The sequence below is a fragment of the Chrysemys picta genome, chromosome 12 (genome assembly GCF_011386835.1).
Source record: "Chrysemys picta bellii isolate R12L10 chromosome 12, ASM1138683v2, whole genome shotgun sequence".
Lineage (NCBI taxonomy): Eukaryota > Metazoa > Chordata > Testudines > Emydidae > Chrysemys > Chrysemys picta.
The window spans coordinates 25,546,614-25,565,275 of record NC_088802.1 but is presented as its reverse complement, the minus strand read 5'-3'; the positions used below and the strand labels follow the sequence as shown (position 1 = coordinate 25,565,275).

At 48.1% G+C, this 18,662-nt stretch overlaps 2 protein-coding genes across 7 annotated transcripts in view; both read right to left on the bottom strand.

Annotated features, from left to right (window-relative positions):
* LOC101951488 (zinc finger protein 692) overlaps positions 1-18,662 on the bottom strand; it is a 38,115-nt gene that overhangs the window by 6,215 nt on the left and 13,238 nt on the right. The window lies entirely within an intron of this gene.
* LOC135974457 (uncharacterized) lies at positions 14,611-18,661 on the bottom strand. Its single transcript, XM_065562625.1, has 2 exons — positions 16,167-18,661; positions 14,611-15,262 (listed from the first exon to the last, which is right to left on the bottom strand). Exons 1-2 carry the CDS (start codon positions 16,717-16,719, stop codon positions 15,075-15,077), a joined length of 741 nt encoding a protein of 246 aa, XP_065418697.1. The 5' UTR covers positions 16,720-18,661; the 3' UTR covers positions 14,611-15,074.

The window sequence follows — 18,662 nt, the reverse complement described above, 5'->3', positions numbered from 1 at the left end:
GAACAAGTAAATAACTTTTGCTTATCCACTTTCTCCACATCACTCATGATTTTATATACCTCTATCGTATCCCCCCTAAGTCTCCTCTTTTCCAAGCTGAAGAGTCCTAGCCTCTTTAATCTCTCCTCATATGGGACATGTTCCAAACCCCTAATCATTTTAGTTGCCCTTTTCAGAATCTTTTCTAGTGCCAGTATATCTTTTTTGCGATGAGGAGACCACATCTGTACGCAGTATTCGGATGTGGGCGTACCATCTATTTATATAAAGGCAAAAATATATTCTCCATCTTATTCTCTATCCCCTTTTTAATGATTCCTAACATCCTGTTTGCTTTTTTGACCGCCTCTGCACACTGCATGGACATCTTCAGAGAACTATCCACGATGACTCTAAGATCTTTTTCCTGACTTCTTGTAGCTAAATTAGGCCCCATCATATTATATGTATAGTTGGGGTTATTTTTTCCAATGTGCATTACTTTACATTTATCCACATTAAATTTCATTTGCCATTTTGTTGCCCAATCACTTAGTTTTGTGAGATCTTTTTGAAGTTCTTCACAGTCTGCCTTGGTCTTAACTATCTTGAGTAGTTTAGTATTATCTGCAAACTTTGCCACCTCACTGTTTACCCCTTTCTCCAGATCATTTATGAATAAGTTGAATAGGACTGGTCAGAGGACTGACCTTTGGGGAACACCACTAGTTATCCCTCTCCATTCTGAGAATTTACCATTAATTCCTACCCTTTGTTCCCTGTCTTTTAACCAGTTCTCAATCCATGAAAGGACCTTCCCTTTTATCCCATGACAGCTTAATTTACGTAAGAGCCTTTGGTGAGGGACCTTGTCAAAGGCTTTCTGGAAATCTAAGTACACTATGTCCCCTGGATCCCCCTTGTCCACATGTTTGTTGACCCCTTCAAAGAACTCTAACAGATTAGTAAGACACGAATTCCCTTTACAGAAACCATGTTGACTATTGTTCTACAGTTTATGTTCTTCTATGTGTCTGACAATTTTATTCTTTACTATTGTTTCAACTAATTTGCCCAGTACCGACGTTAGACTTACCGGTCTGTAATTGCCGGGATCACTTCTAGAGCCCTTTTTAAATATTGGCGTTACATTAGCTAACTTCCAGTCATTGGGTACAGACGCCGATTTAAAGGACAGGTTACAAACCCTAGTTAATAGTTCCGCAACTTCACATTTGAGTTCTTTCAGAACTCTTGGGTGAATGCCATCTGGTCCCGGTGACTTGTTAATGTTAAGTTTATCAATTAATTCCAAAACTTCCTCTAGTGACACTTCAATCTGTGACAGTTCCTCAGATTTGTCACCTACAAAAGCCGGCTCAGGTTTGGGAATCTCCCTAACATCCTCAGCCGTGAAGACTGAAGCAAAGAATTCATTTAGTTTCTCTGCAATGACATTATCGTCTTTAAGCGCTCCTTTTGTATCTCGATTATCCAGGGGCCCCACTGGTTGTTTAGCAGGCTTCCTGCTTCTGATGTACTTAAAAAACATTTTGTTATTACCTTTGGAGTTTTTGGCTAGCCGTTCTTCAAACTCCTCTTTGGCTTTTCTTTTTACATTTTTGCACTCAATTTGGCAGTATTTATGCTCCTTTCTATTTGCCTCACTAGGATTTGACTTTCACTTTTTAAAGGAAGTCTTTTTATCTCTCACTGCTTCTTTAACATGGTGGTTAAGCCACGGTGGCTCTTCTTTAGTTCTTTTACCATGTTTCTTAGTTTGGGGTATACATTTCAGTTGGGCCTCTATTATGGTGTCTTTAAAAGCGCCCATGCAGCTTGCAGGGATTTCACTTTAGTCACTGTACCTTTTAAATTCTGTTTAACTAACCCCCTCATTTTTCTATAGTTCCTGAGTCCTTTTTCTAGCAAGCACCAGATGAGGGTTGGAAATGGATCCAGAGCATTCGGCCAGCTCAATGCCCTCCAGAGAGACACCAGGAGTCTTTCCCCCTTTGTTCACCTCAGACACCCAAGTCCCCTCTGCGAACAGCAGAGGCTAACAGCAGGAGTTTGCCTGGGAGCTGTCCAAGAGGAGGTACGCTAAGTGCTGCATTAGGGGGGCTGTGTTGGTGAGTATCTGGGTGTCTGCTGCTGGGACAGTTGGTCAGTTTGATTGTGTGCTTGATTGCTTGCTTGTTTGTTTGAAAAGTGTGAATTGGGAGTGCTTTGTTCCAGGTGGGCCTTGAGTGGGCCTGACTGGTATATAAGGGCAGTCAGCAGCGAACCAGCTGAGCGGCGAACAGCAGAGGCTAACAGCGGGAGTTTGCCTGGGAGCTGTCCGAGAGGAGGTATGCTAAGTGCTGCATTAGGGGGGCTGTGTTGGTGAGTATCTGAGTGTCTGCTGCTGGGACAGTTGGTCAGTTTGACCGTGTGCCTGATTGCTTGCTTGTTTGTTTGAAAAGTGTGAATTGGGAGTGCTTTGTTCCAGGTGGGCCTTGAGTGGGCCTGACTGGTATATAAGGGCAGTCAGCAGTGAACCAGCTGAGTGGCGAACAGCAGAGGCTAACAGCGGGAGTTTGTCTGGGAGTTCGCGTGGGGAGAGCGCACTGAGGCTTTCATCTGCAGGTTTCTCTGAGTAGTTCCTGCAACAGTTGAAGAAGTTCTTAAGAGGACGGTGATATGGAAGGTGAGCGATCAGTTGTTGTAACCTGCACAGGTTGTGCCATGTTTGTCTTTCTTCCACAGGACAGAAGCGACTTCGTCTGTACAAAGTGCAAGCTGGTCTCCATATTGGAAGAGAAGGTTCGAGGGCTGGAGAAACGAGTATCGACTCTGCGTTGCATAAGGGAAAATGAAGATTTCCTGGACAGACGTCAGGAGATGCTTTTACGGCCATAATGTTCTGAAGATTCAGAGCAGGCGCAGCAGGGACAGAAGGATTGTGAAGAGGCTTGGCAGCATGTGACCTCCAGAAGGAGAAAGAGGAGCGTACATGCACCAGCAATGGAGATACAGGTGAGCAATCGTTTCCATGTTCTCTCTACAGGTACTAATGCGGAGAATGGACTAGATGACCCATCTGAGGGAAGGGAGCAGAAGGAGACTCCACCGATTGGAAGGCAAAAGATGCACTGTCCTAGGGATGGGGGTTCCACGACCACCACTCCCAAGAGGAGGAGGAGGGTGGTGGTGGTTGGGGACTCCCTCCTCAGGGGGACTGAATCATCTATCTGCCGCCCTGACCAGGAGAACCGAGAGGTCTGCTGCTTGCCAGGAGCTAGGATACACTATGTGACGGAAAGACTGCCGAGACTCATCAAGCCCTCGGATCGCTACCCTTTCCTGCTTCTCCATGTGGGCACCAATGATACTGCCAAGAATGACCTTGAGCAGATCACTGCAGACTACGTGGCTCTGGGAAGAAGGATAAAGGAGTTTGAGGCGCAAGTGGTGTTCTCGTCCATCCTCCCTGTGCAAGGAAAAGGCCGGGGTAGAGACCGTCGAATCGTGGAAGTCAACGAATGGCTACGCAGGTGGTATTGAAGAGGCGGCTTTGGATTCTTCGACCATGGGATGGTGTTCCAAGAAGGAGGAGTGCTAGGCAGAGATGGGCTCCACCTAACGAAGAGAGGGAAGAGCATCTTCGCCAGCAGGCTGGCTAACCTAGTGAGGAGGGCTTTAAACTAGGTTCACCGGGGGAAGGAGACCAAAGCCCTGAGGTAAGTGGGGAAATGGGATCCTGCGAGGAAGCACGAGCAGGAGAGCGCAAGAGGGGAGGACTCCTGTCTCATACTGAGAAAGAGGGACAATCGATGAGTTATCTTAAGTGCCTATACACAAATGCAAGAAGCCTGGGAAACAAGCAGGGAGAACTGGAAGTCCTGGCACAGTCAGGGAACTATGATGCGATTGGAATAACAGAGACTTGGTGGGATAACTCACATGACTGGAGTACTGTCATGGATGGATATAAACTGTTCAGGAAGGACAGGCAGGGCAGAAAAGGTGGGGGAGTTGCATTGTATGTAAGAGAGCAGTATGACTGCTCAGAGTTCCGGTATGAAACTGCAGAAGAACCTGAGAGTCTCTGGATAAAGTTGAGAAGTGTGAGCAACAAGGGTGATGTCGTGGTTGGAGTCTGCTATAGACCACGAGACCAGGGGGATGAGGTGGACGAGGCTTTCTTCTGGCAACTAGCAGAAGTTGCTAGATCGCAGGCCCTGGTTCTCATGGGAGACTTTAATCACCCTGATATCTGCTGGGAGAGCAATACAGTGGTGCACAGACAATCCAGGAAGTTTTTGGAAAGTGTAGGGGACAATTTCCTGGTGCAAGTGCTGGAGGAACCAACTAGGGGCAGAGCTTTTCTTGACCTGCTGCTCACAAACAGGGAAGAATTAGTTGGGGAAGCAAAAGTGGATGGGAACCTGGGAGGCAGTGACCATGAGATGGTCGAGTTCAGGATCCTGACACAAGGAAGAAAGGAGAGCAGCAGAATACGGACCCTGGACTTCAGAAAAGCAGATTTTGACTCCCTCAGGGAACAGATGGGCAGGATCCCCTGGGAGAATAACATGAAGGGCAAAGGGGTCCAGGAGAGCTGGCTGTATTTTAAAGAATCCTTATTGCGGTTGCAGGAACAAACCATCCCGATGTGTAGAAAGAATAGTAAATATGGCAGGCAACCAGCTTGGCTAAACAGTGAAATCCTTGCTGATCTTAAACGCAAAAAAGAAGATTACAAGAAGTGGAAGATTGGACAAATGACCAGGGAGGAGTATAAAAATATTGCTCAGGCGTGCAGGAGTGAAATCAGGAAGGCCAAATCACACTTGGAGTTGCAGTTAGCAAGAGATGTTAAGAGTAACAAGAAGGGTTTCTTCAGGTATGTTAGCAACAAGAAGAAAATCAAGGAAAGTGTGGGCCCCTTACTGAATGAGGGAGGCAACCTAGTGACCGAGGATGTGGAAAAAGCTAATGTACTCAATGATTTTTTTGCCTTTGTCTTCACGAACAAGGTCAGCTCCCAGATTGCTGCACTGGGCAGTACAGTATGGGGAGAAGGTGACCAGCCCTCTGTGGAGAAAGAAGTGGTTCAGGACTATTTAGAAAAACTGGACGTGCACAAGTCCATGGGGCCGGATGCGCTGCATCCGAGGGTGCTAAAGGAGTTGGCGGGTTTGCAGAGCCATTAGCCATTATTTTTTAAAACTAATGGCGATCGGGGGAGGTCCCAGATGACTGGAAAAAGGCTAATGTAGTGCCCATCTTTAAAAAAGGGAAGGAGGAGGATCCGGGGAACTACAGGCCAGTCAGCCTCACCTCAGTCCCTGGAAAAATCATGGAGCAGGTCCTCAAGGAATCAATTATGAAACATTTAGAGGAGAGGAAAGTGATCAGGAACAGTCAGCATGGATTCACGAAGTGGAAGTCGTGCCTGACTAATCTAATTGCCTTCTATGATGAGATAACTGGCTCTGTGGATGAGGGGAAAGCAGTGGATGTGTTATTCCTTGACTTTAGCAAAGCTTTTGATATGGTCTCCCACAGTATTCTTGCCGCCAAGTTAAAGAAGTATGGGCTGGATGAATGGACTGGATAGAAAGCTGGCTAGATCGTCGGGCTCAACGGGTAGTGATCAATGGCTCCATGTCTAGTTGGCAGCCGGTTTCAAGCAGAGTGCCCCAAGGGTCGGTCCTGGGGCCGGTTTTGTTTAATAGCTTTATTAATGATCTGGAGGATGGTGTGGACTGCACTCTCAGCAAGTTTGCAGATGACACTAAACTAGGAGGCGTGGTAGATACACTAGAGGGTAGGGATCGGATACAGAGGGACCTAGACAAATTAGAGGATTGGGCCAAAAAAAACCTGATGAGGTTCAACAAGGACAAATGCAGAGTGCTGCACTTAGGACGGAAGAATCCCATGCACTGCTACAGACTAGGGACCGAATGGCTAGGTAGCAGTTCTGCAGAAAAGGACCTAGGGGTCACAGTGGACGAGAAGCTGGATATGAGTTAACAGTGTGCTCTCGTTGCCAAGAAGGCTAACGGCATTTTGGGCTGTATAAGTAGGGGCTTTGCCAGCAGATCGAGGAACGTGATCGTTCCCCTTTATTCGACATTGGTGAGGCCTCATCTGGAGTACTGTGTCCAGTTTTGGGCCCCACACTACAAGAAGGATGTGGAAAAATTGGAGAGTCCAACGGAGGGCAACAAAAATGATTAGGGGTCTGGAGCACATGACTTATGAGGAGAGGCTGAGGGAACTGGGATTGTTTAGTCTCCAGAAGAGAAGAATGAGGGGGGATTTGATAGCAGCCTTCAACTACCTGAAGGGGGCTTCCAAAGAGGATGGAGCTCGGTTGTTCTCACTAGTGGCAGATGACAGAACAAGGAGCAATGGTCTCAAGTTGCAGTGGGGGAGGTCCAGGTTGGATATTAGGAAAAACTATTTCACTAGGAGGGTGGTGAAAAACTGGAATGCGTTACCTAGGGAGGTGGTGGAGTCTCCTTCCTTGGAGGTTTTTAAGGCCCGGCTTGACAAAGCCCTGGCTGGGATGATTTAGTTGGGAATTGGTCCTGCTTTGAGCAGGGGGTTGGACTAGATGGCCTCTTGAGGTCCCTTCCAACCCTGATATTCTATGATTCTCCCTATGAGATCAGACTTCCTGCCAAAGCTCCAAATTGCCCCAAATGAGAGCATCCCTGGGCACCCAGGGAAGTCTGGTCAATCCTGCCAAAAAGCCACTGAGGCTGTGGCACTGAGTGACAGGGTTTCATTCCAAGCACCTCTGAATCCAAGAGGGCAGGATAGCTCTGGTCTGCCCCGGATCTCGAGGACCCAAAGCAAACCCTGGTCAAAGGAGAATTCAGGGTGATCACACTAAAATTGCACTGATATCTTCCTGGACCTCCAAGCCTCACTGACACCCACATGGACACAGTGACGCCTCCCAGGCACCAGGAAGAGCTCAAGTTTGGCCCAGCACTACAAATTTCGTGTCTTGAAGGTCAGGACAGTGTAGAGGCCAGTGCTCAGATCCTCAAAGATCTTTAAATGCCTAAGGCCCATTGAAATCAATGGGAGATAGGCACCTAAACATCTTTGAGGATCGGAGCCTGAGTGTTTCCATGGACTGCTAGGCCTTAGTTGTAGGCTGGATACACCCTCCCAATCTTTCTGATAAAGAGTACCCCTGCCAAAAGGATACAGGACTCTCTCTCCAGCTCACCCCCAGGCTGCTGGAGTCACAAGGGTTCAAAAGTTAAAGCTTTACATAGTAGAACCTGAAAGTTACGAACACCTCGGGAACAGAGGTTGTACGCAACTCTGAAATGTTCGTAACTCTGAACAAAACATTATGGTTCTTTCAAAAGTTTACAAGTGAACATTGACTTAACTTTACTATGGAGAAGAAAAATGCTGCTTTCCATTTATTTTTTAAACAGTTTATGTTTAACACAGTACCGTACTGTATTTCCTTTTTTTTTTGTTGCCTCTACTGCGGCGTGATTGAGTACTTCCAAATGAGGTGACTGGTCAGTTCATAACTCCAGTGTTCATAACTTTGAGGTTCTACTGTAACTATAAAAACACGTTTCAGAGTAGCAGCCATGTTAGTCTGTATCCGCAAAAAGAACAGGGGTACTTGTGGCATCTTAGAGACTAACACATTTATTGGAGCATAAGCTTTCGTGGGCTACAGGCCACTTCATCAGATGCATAGAATGGAACATATAGTAAGAAGATATATATACACAGAGAGAATATGAAAAGGTGGAAGTTGCCATACCAACTCTAAGAGGCTAATTAATTAAGATGAGCTATTATCAGCAGGAGAAAAAAAACTTTTGTAGTGATAATCAAGAGGGCCCATTTCAGACAGTTGACAAGAAGGTGTGAGGATACTTATCATGGGGAAATAGACTCAATTTGTGTAATGACCCAGCCACTCCTAGTCTCTATGAACTTGAATTAATATGCAAACTAGATACCATTAACTTGGGCTTGAATAGAGACTGGGAGTGGTTGGGCAGCATTTTTCGTGGCTTACCTTTCTGTAAATTTTCAATGGATACTTTTTTCATCTGTCTATGTGTATGTATGATGAAATGGATGTTTATTGACATTGAACAATAAAAATCTAATCTTTCCAAGCCTAAATATACAGCAGGTGTGCTAGATACAGCTGAGCTCAATGCCTTCCTGCCCCGTGAGAGGCTCCAAGACTCACCAGATAGCAAGCTAGCAGAGGACAACTTGTACAATGTTACAGTTGTTGGGTCTCTGTGCTCATGTTTCCATATAAGTAACTTCAGTTTGTCTGGCATACAAAAACTATTACACACCGTAAGATCCTACATGTGTGTGTCTAACATGGCAAGGAAAAAGAAATTGTACAACACTATATTTTGAAATAGCATGTGTTCATACAGTTAATAGACTACATTGGAAAATAGTTGCACAAGAGGGCAAAGTTAAGGTTACATGTGCATCCTTTAACATTTGCCTGACTTCTGAGCACTTGTGGTCATGGCTTTCTAGAGGAGAGGAGCACAGTCTGCTCTCCTGAATTTCAACTAGAATCTCAAGTGCTCAGTGCTTCATAAATTTAGGCCTTAGTGGTCAGTTTTTCACGAGGACTCAGCAGCTCCCGAGCCCCTGATAAACATTTTGAACAGTTGGCCATAACCGTGCGACCAATACCATTCTCCTAATCGCTTTTTTGGTGTCAAATTTCCCAATTTTTAATTAAAGTAAAAAGATGGACAAAACAATAAGACCGAAGGAGAAAGCATCACTCTACAATTTCAAAGCTCTGATGGCTTGTAATAAAGATGTAAACAGAAAATTTAAGACCTACAATGCAGTGTGGACGTATTTGGTAAGACACTCCCTGAATGTGGTCATCCTAGGGTTCCAAGGCACTACGATAATACAAATAATAATGAAATGATAATAAAACTTGGCTAGGTCAGTAGAACCAAGCTGCTCTCGAATAAGTCCATCGTTTGCATGATAAAAATAAAGAGCATTAAAAACCTTTAGAAAAATCCACTCTGGTCATTAAATAAGAGAGAAAATGATTTTCTTTCTGTACTGTTTGACAGTTATCTTAAATACCTACTCCTCACCGCACAAAATAACTACAGGTTGACATCATTTATCGTGTGAATAAATACAATTATCCTATGTTACAAACATGATTACATTTTATTATTTACCAACAATAAAAAATCTTTCAACACACTGTATTGCAAAAAGGTATAATACAGTTAAGAAAAAAGTATACAGTCATAATCACATTAATCTAATATTTTTAAACACAGAGAACGTTTGGTCACATACACTTAAGTTTGATCTAATTTAAAATGTTCTGTCTGCATTATCCACCTTCCAATGTAAATCTTGCAGCCGCTTCACTTTTATTGTTGTTGGTCTGTGATGGAATGTCCTGAAAAGAAAAAGAAGTTAGAAAATAGCAAAATTGTCATTTTGGTGAGGAAATAGATGTTAAAAATCACTGACGAGCTGCCATTTCCATTATGTAAGATGTAGGCTATGCAGTTTACTTTGCAAGTGCAAGTTGAGGCTGCTCAACACTTTGCAATACTGTATATTGCACACATGTATTGTCATCAGATTGGGATGACGGTACTTACAGAAGGAGATGAGAGTCGTCTGCGAAGGAACACACACTCCAGTATGTGATGTGCTCTTAATGCTTTCTCTTGCTCCTCTGATTTTTTTTTCCCCGTCTCCATCTCCCTAGCTGCTGGTATCATAATGGCTACAGCAAAAACCACACATCAATGTGTAACTTATTTGATCAAAACCATTACTTCCTTTAAACCTTAAAGGGACACCATCAACAAGTTCAGTTAATCTTTAAAATGAGTGGAAGATTCAGGTGCTCTACATTTGATTTCAATGGGAGTCTGATATCTATCCGACTTAGTTAGCCACTTTTGAAAATCACACTACACACTTACACACCTTTGAAAATCTGGCCCTAAATGACTATTAACAGAGTGCTCTCAAATGCATAAAGTAAAGAAACTGAAGGAAAAAAAAAAGATTTAGAGGGAAATAATCTTTTTAGTTCCAGTGATTTTAGAGATTACTTGTAGGTAGAAAGTTTTCAGACACAAGCATGATTTTTGAGTAGATGGTGTCCCTCTAATGGTAAAATTAAAATGGTGCAGGGAGAGGAAGGGGGATGCAAATTAAATATATAATTTACCATTATTTTCTGCTGTGCTTTGATTAATGCCTCCAGAACTTGTTCTCCGCTGGTAGCAAATTGTTACTTAGTTTCAGCAGCCCCTGTAAAACAGACATTAATAGACTTTCAGTATAGAATTGAAGTCATAAAAACATCTAGAAATGAAAAAGGCAGAAGAGCCGTGACTGTGCATGTTAATACTTACTTGGTATGTGTTTGGGTGTATATTTTGGGGTTTCTTTCTCCCATAACCCTCACAAAAAAATATCATCGTGAAGAGATAGTTGAGGATGGAAGACTGTTCACACTTAATTCAGCTAATTCCAAAGGAAATGCTTTTATACCTCCCTATGTAATAAAAACATTAGAAAGTCTGGAAAGACAGAGTTAGGGTCTATAATTAATTCCCTGGTGTTATGTAAGGCCGCAGTTCAAGAAGAGACTTAAGCATATACATCTTTTTAAGCATATGAGTAAGCTCATTGACTTCTATTGGACTATCCATGTGTTTAAGCACAGGCACCATTGTCAGCCCTTGTGATTTTATTGAGAGTCTCATGATATTTGGTGTTTTTCTTAAAGCCCCAGCTCCTGGAGTCAAGTGATCACAGGACAATTTTAGCTTTTATTTCGATAAAATGTAAGTTTCTAGTTCCATACTTCTCCCACCCACATCCAGCAACCCTACAGATTCACTCCCAGGCTCCTTCCCAGTAATCCAGGGGTCTCAAACACGCGGCCCGCGGGGCTATTTCTTGCGGCCCGTCGAGTGGCCCGTGCCCGCCTCGCGCCCCCCCCCCCCCCCCGGCCTACCTCCAGGCCAGGGCTGGGCAAACTGCACCTGCGGGATTTCCCCCCTCGAGCCCCGCACCAGATGGTTGGCATCACGTCCCTGCGGCCGGGAGGGTGAGGGGGGGGACGGGGAGAAGCAGAGGGCTCTGTCCGTGTGTTGCCCTGGCTTCCTGGCATGCCCCCCCACAGCTCCCATTGGCCAGGAATGGGGAACCGTGGCCAATGGGAGTTTCGGGGGAGGTACCTGGAGGAGCGACAAGCAGCGTGCAGAGCCCTGCGGCCCCGTCCCCCAGAGGCCGCAGAGACATGGTTCCAGCTACTTCCTGGAGCAGAGCCAGAGCTAGGGCTGACAGCCTGCCCTGACCCCAGCCCCGGTGTGCACTGCTGCCACCCCAGAGCCCGAAGCTCTCCTGCACCCCGCCCCCCAACTCCCTGCCCTGAGCCCCCTGCTGCACCCCAGACCACTTCTGCACCCCAACCCTCTGCACTGAGCCCCTTGCTGTACCCCACACCCCTTCTGCACCCCAACTCCCTGCCCTGAGCCCCCAGCTGCATCCCACACCCCTTCTGTACCCCAATCCCCTGCCCTGAGCCCTCTGCTGCACCCACACCCTAATCCCCTGCCCTGAGCCCCCTGCTGCACCCCACACCCCAATCCCCTGCCCTGAGCCCCCTGCCTGCACCCCAACCCCCTGCTGCACCCCAACCCCCTGCTACACCCCAACTCCCTGCCCTGATCCCCCTGCCTGCACCCCAATCCCCTGCCCTGAACCCCCTGCCACATCCCACACCCCTCCTGCACCCCAACTCCCTGCCCTGAGCCCCCTGCTGCACCCCACACCCCTGCCCTGAGCCTCCTGCTGCATTCCACAACCCTTCTGCACCCTGAGCCCCCTGCCTGCACCCCAACCCACTGCTGCACCCCAACTCCCTGCCCTGAGCCCCAGCCACACTCCTCATGCACCCTATGGGGGCAGGGAGGGGGCGGAGTTGGGGTGGGGACTTCGGGGAAGGGGTTGGAATGGGGTCGGGGAAGGGGTGGGAAGAGGCGGGGCCTCATGGAAGGGGTGGAGTGGGGGCAGGGCCGGGGGCAGCGAGGGGGTGTGTGTCAGTGATGCGGCCCTCGTGCCAATGAACTAGCCCTCATGGTCATTTGAGTTTGAGATCCCTGCAGTAATCCCTCTCCCTCAGCTCCTCCATTACCCCTGTCATCCTCAAGCCTTTGCACTGCTCCTCAAGGGTGCAGAAAATACATTTCTGTATAGTAGTTTAAATGAATTATTATCAAAGTTCTGTATTAATATGCCCGGTAAAGAATGTATTTGTCAAAAAACATTTCCTGAATCTTTTTGTTGTTGTTGTCTGTATTGTTACAGACGTTCTTGCTGACAGGTATTCTGAAATAAATTACCAAAACAATTTAAACTAGTGTAATTATATTGTATTATTTTGAAAAATAAAATAGGCAAAATTTTAAAATATTGTGCACAGAATATTTAACATTTTAGTGCAAAATTCACCCAGGATTAACTACTTACACACTGAAGCCCTATTTAGCCATTCGCCTCTTCCCTGGTGAGCTGGATACTGCAGTACACTATAGCCACTTTGTACCACTTGGGCAACACAAAGAGACCATGTTCTGGCCCTATATGGCCAGAGGAGAAATCCCTTTGTGCCAGTGGAACTCTCTCCAGGCAGAGATGGCTCCTGTGGAACCCTCCCTGCACTCTCTGGTGCTGTGCGGGGAGCTCTGATATAGCAATCTTTCATTGATGTTAGGAATCTTATGCAAGTGGTCTAAATTAGAGCCGTTGAGGAGCTTCTCTAAGGGTATGTCTACACTATGAAATTAGGTCAAATTTATAGAAGTCGGTTGTTTAGAAATCGTTTTTATAAGGTCGATTGTGTGTGTCCCCACACAAAATGCTCTAAGTGCATTAAGTCGGCGGACTGCGTCCACAGTACCGAGGTTAGCATCGACTTCCGGAGCGTTGCACTGTGGGTAGCTATCCCGCAGTCTCTGCCGCCCACTGGAATTCTGGGTTGAGATCCCAATGCCTGATGGGGCAAAAACAGTGTTGCGGGTGATTCTGTGTACATGTTGTCAGGCCCCACCCTTCCTCCCTCCCTGCCGTGAAAGCAACGCCAGACAATCGTTTCAAGCCTTTTTTCAGCCCAGACGCCATAGCACTGGGATCATGGAGCCCGCTCAGATCACCACAGCAATTATGAGCACTTTAAACACCACGCGCATTATCTTGGAGAATATACAGGACCAAAACCTGCCAAGGTGAGGCGGCGACGGCAGCACGGCGACGAGAGTGATCAGGAAATAGAAATGGACATAGACCTCTCACAAAGTACAGGCCCCCAGCAATGTGCACATCATGGTGTTAATGGGGCAGGTTCATGCCGTGGAATGCCAATTCTGGGCCAGGGAAACAAACACAGACTGGTGGGACCGCATCGTGTTGCAGGTGTGGGACGATTCCCAGTGGCTGCGAAACTTTCGCATGCATAAGGGCACTTTCATGGAACTTTGTGACTTGCTTTCCCCTGCCCCGAAGCACAAGAATACCAAGATGAGAGCAGCCCTCACAGTTGAGAAGCGAGTGGCGATAGCCCTGAGGAAGCTTGCAACGCCAGACAGCTACCGGTCAGTCGGGAATCAATTTGGAGTGGGTAAATCTACTGTGGGGGCTGCTGTGATCCAAGAAGCCAAAGCAATCAAAGACCTGCTGATATCAAGGGTAGTGACTCTGGGAAATGTGCAGGTCATAGTGGTGGCTTTGCTGCAATGGGATTCCCAAACTGTGGTGGGGCAATAGACGAAACCCATATCCCTATCTTGGCACCGGAGTACCAAGCCACCGAGTACATAAACTGCAAAGGGTACTTTTCAATGCTGCTGCAAGCACTGGTGGATCACAAGGAACATGAACGTGGGATGGCCAGGAAACGTGCATGATGCTCGCATCTTCAGGAACTCTGGTCTGTTTCAAAAGCTGCAGGAAGGGACTTTCTTCCCAGACCAGAAAATAACCGTTGGGGATGTTGAAATGCCTATCGTTATCCTTGGGGACCCAGCCTACCCCTTAATGCCATGGCTCATGAAGCCGTACACAGGCAGCCTGGACAGTAGTCAGGACCTGTTCAACTATAGACTGAGCAAGTGCCGAATGGTGGTAGAATGTGCATTTGGACGTTTAAAAGTGCGCTGGCGCAGTTTACTGACTCGGATAGACCTCAGCGAAACCAATATTCCCATTGTTATTACTGCTTGCTGTGCGCTCCACAATATCTGTGAGAGTAAGGGGGAGACATTTATGGTGGGGTGGGAGGTTGAGGCAAATCGCCTGGCCGCTGATTACGCGCAGCCAGACACTAGGGCGGTTAGAAGAGCACAGCAGGGCATGGTGCGCATCAGAGAATCTTTGAAAACCAGTTTCATGACTGGCCAGGCTACGGTGTGAAAGTTCTGTTTGTTTCTCCTTGATGACCCCCCCCCACCACCACCACCACCATGGTTCACTCTACTTCCCTGTAAGCTAACCACCCTTCCCTCCGCCCTTCGATCACCGCTTGCAGAGGCAATAAAGTCATTGTTACTTCACATTCATGGATTCTTTATTAATTCATCACACAACTAGGGGGATAACTGCCAAGGTAGCCCAGGAGGGGTGGAGGAGGAGGGAAATGCCGGGTGGGGTGGAGGAGGTGATAAGGACAAGGACACACTGCACTTTAAAACTTATTGAAGGCCAGCCTTCTGTTGCTTGGGCAATCCTCTGGGGTGGAGTGGCTGGGTGGCCGGAGGCCCCCCCACCGCGTTCTTGGACGTCTGGGTGAGGATGCTATGGAACTTGGGGAGGAGGTCTGTTGGTTACACAGGGGCTGTAGTGGTGGTCTGTGCTCCTGCTGCTTTTCCTTCAGCTCAACGATACGCTGGAGCATATCAGTTTGATGCTCCAGCAGCCGGAGCATCGACTCTTGCCTTCTGTCAGCATGCTGACGCCACCTATGCTCTTCAGCCCGCCACTTGCTCTCTTCAGCCCGCCACCTGCTCTCTTCAGCCCGCCACCTGCTCCGCACATTCATATTGTGCTTTTCTGCACTCTGACATTCTCTGCCTCCACGCATTCTGCTGTGCTCTGTCAGTGTGGGAGGACATCTGGAGCTCCGAGAACATGTCATCCTGAGTGCACCTTTTTCGCCTTCTAATCTTCACTAGCATCTGCAAAGGAGAAACATTTGCAGCTGGTGGAGGAGAAGGGAGAGGTGGTAGTTAAAAAGACACATTTTAGAGAACAATGGGTACACTCTTTCACGTTAAATCTTGCTGTTCACATTACACAGCACATGTGCTTTCGTTACAAGGTCACATTTTTCCTCTTATATTGAGGGCCTGCCGGTTTGGTGTGAGAGATCACACACGCAGTGCCAGGCAACAGAATTCGGCTTGCAGGCACCCATGGTAAGCCACAGTCTTTTGGCTTTTTTACCTTCATAACATGTGGGAACGGTTTAAAACAGCAGCGCCCTCATTTCCCATACAAAGCGGCCGTTGGGTTGGCCATTTAAAATGGGTTTGCAATTTAAACGGGGGGGCTGCGGTTTCCGGGTTAACGTGCAGCACAGACCCAACTAACCCCCTTCCCCTCCCCCCCACACCCAATTCTCTGGGATGATCACTAACAGCAGGGAACATTTCGGTTCATCAGAGCAGGAACGGGCACCTCTGAACGTCCCCTTAATAATATCACCCTATTTCAACCAGGTGACCATGAATAATATCACTCTCCTGAGGATAACAAAGAGCAATAAGGAATGGATGTTGTCTGCATGCCAGCAAACACTGGGACAAAATGCTGCCATGCTTTGTTATGCAATGATTCCAGACTACGTGCAACTGGCCTGGCGTGGTAAAGTGTCCTACCATGGAGGACGGGATAAGGCAGCCCTCCCCAGAAACCTTTTGCAAAGGCTTTGGGAGTACATTAAGGAGAGCTTTCTGGAGACATCCCTGGAGGATTTCCGCTCCATCCCCATACACATTAACAGACTTTTCCAGTAGCTGTACTGGCCATGAATGTCAGGGCAAATTAATCATTAAACACGCTTGCTTTTAAACCATGTGTAATATTTACAAAGGTACACTCACCGGAGGTCCCTTGTGTGCCCTCAGGGTCTGGGAGCACGCCTTGGGTGGGTTCGGGGGTTACTGGTTCCAGGTCCTGGGTGAAAAACGTCTCCTGGCTGTTGGGGAAAACGGTTTCTCCGCTTCCTTGCTGTGAGCTATCTTCAATGTCTTCATCATCATCTTCCTCATCCCCAAAACCTGCTTCTGTGCTTCGTGATTCTCCATTGATGGAGTCAAAGCACAGGGTTGGGGTAGTGGTGGCTGCACCCCCTAGCATGGCATGCAGTTCTGCGTAGAAGCGGCATGTCTGTGGCTCTGCCCCGAACCTTCCGTTTTCCTCTCTGGTTTTGTGGTAGGCTTGCCTAAGCTCCTTAATTTTCACGCAGCTCTGCTGTGCGTCCCTGTTATGGCCTCTGTCCTTCATAGCCTTTGAGACTTTTTCTAATGTTTTGGCATTTCGTTTACTGCTACAGAGTTCAGCCTGCACTGATTCATCTCCCCATATGACGAGCAGATCCCGTACCTCCTGTTCGGTCCATGCTGGAGCTCTTTTGCGATCCTGGGACTCCATCATGGTTACCTGTACTGATGAGCTCTGCGTGTTCACCTGGGCTCTCCACCACACTGGGCAAACATGAAATTCAAAATTTCGCAAGCCTTTTTCTGTCTACCTGGCCAGTGCATCTGAGTTGAGAGTGCTGTCCAGAGCGGTCACAACGGAGCACTCTAGGATAGCTCCCGGAGGCCAATACCGTTGAATTGCGTCCCCACTACCCCAAATCCGACCCAGAAAGGCCGGTTTCAGCACTAATCCCCTTGTCGGAGGTGGATTAAAGAAATCGATTTAAAGAGCCCTATAACAGGGCTGGGATGCACCAACTGGCACCTCCTGCTGGTTGTCTCTAGGAATTAGCTCAGTCCAGTGGAGTGCCCTCTCCTGGTGGTATCCCGTCTGTCGTCTCGTCCTTGGTTGGCATGTGGACCCGCGTCGCTCACCAGCTCGTGGCATCCTTTTCCGGACCACTGCCCTCCGGCAGTGCCCCTCAGTCCATCCACACCCCCTTCCGAGGGGGGATTGATCAGCAGTCTCTATGCTCCAGCCACCGTGGTCAACCACACACCTCAAAGTCTAATCCCTCCTGTCAGGGATCTGGCATGATCTATAATGGCCGCTCCCTACGGCCAATGGCTGGGTGTACTGCAAGTGGGGGACTCAGGCCTGCCCACTACTCTGGGTCCCAACCCAAGGACCCTCTAGTGGCAGCCATCCTGCCCTCCTTCTCTCCCTCCGTCTGTCCACATCCCGGGGCCGTTTCCCCTTCGGCCCCTCGCACCGGCTAGGCCCTTCCCCTCAGGGCCTGCAGCCTGGCAGACACTGGGCTGGAGTTACCTTGCTGCTCCCCCGGGCCTGCCCAGCACTGCACTGTCCCAGGTGCTAATCTCCTTGCTCTGGAGACAGCCCTTCCCCTGTCGAAGGCCTGGGACAGATTGCCTGCTCCCTTCCTGGGCAGCCTTCTTACAGGGCTGAACCTGGCCCTGATTGGCTGCCTCCAATCTGGGCCTCGATTGGCTCCCAATAAGCCCTTCCCTGATTGGCTCCCTGTCTGTGCAGGCCCACTGGCCTGCTGCAGCCTAAATTCACTAGGAGTGGGGCAGCTGCCCCACTACAAGCCCTTTAAGTCGAAAAAAAGGGCTTCGTCGTGTGGACGGGTCAAGGCTTAAATCGAGGTAACGTTGCTAAATTTGACTTAAAATCGTAGTGTAGACCAGGCCTAAGTTATGCAGAGAGCAGATGGTGCAGGATCAGGGAGCTGCTACTGGTTCCCTGACAGCTCCCCCTGCACTGAATGGAGCTGTGATGTGGGCAAATTTCAGCCCTACTATATTCTCTCTTTCTACCCAGTTCCATCACTGGCTCCATTGCCATTGAAGTCAATGGAAAGAATCTCTATTAATGTCAATGGGCTTTGCTCAGGTCTTCACATGGCTCCCATCATAGCAGCTAAACATCCTCCGTGAGCAGCACTGGCTAGGTATACAGAAGCATTCTTCCATCAATCTGGCTGCATCTAATCAGGGGCTAGGTCAGCATAGCTATGGCGCTTAGGGGTGAGACATTTTTCACACCCCTGAGTGATGTAGCCATGTCGATCTACATTTTAAGTGTGGACCAGGCCTGAGACACCCAGTGTGGTGTGGAAGACAGCTCTGCGCTGGGAATTGGCTGCGGTTTGGTCTCGCTGCTATTGCCGGGGGCTGTAGTTACAGAGCACAGGACAGCCCCACGCACGCCCTCGGGCCTCTAGGTTAGCCAGCATTCGAAAGCTCTGGGGTTGGGAAATGCAGTCACTTCTCAGATGGGCCCAGAGCCACTTGGATGATCGAGCTGAGATAGACAAACTGACCTCAACCCCTTCCTTTTCACTCACCCACTTCTCGCCTTCCTTTCTCCTCTCCCTATGTGCTCAGGCTCCCCCTCCTCAACTGGATTGGCCCTCTGCCTGTCTTCCCCTCTCA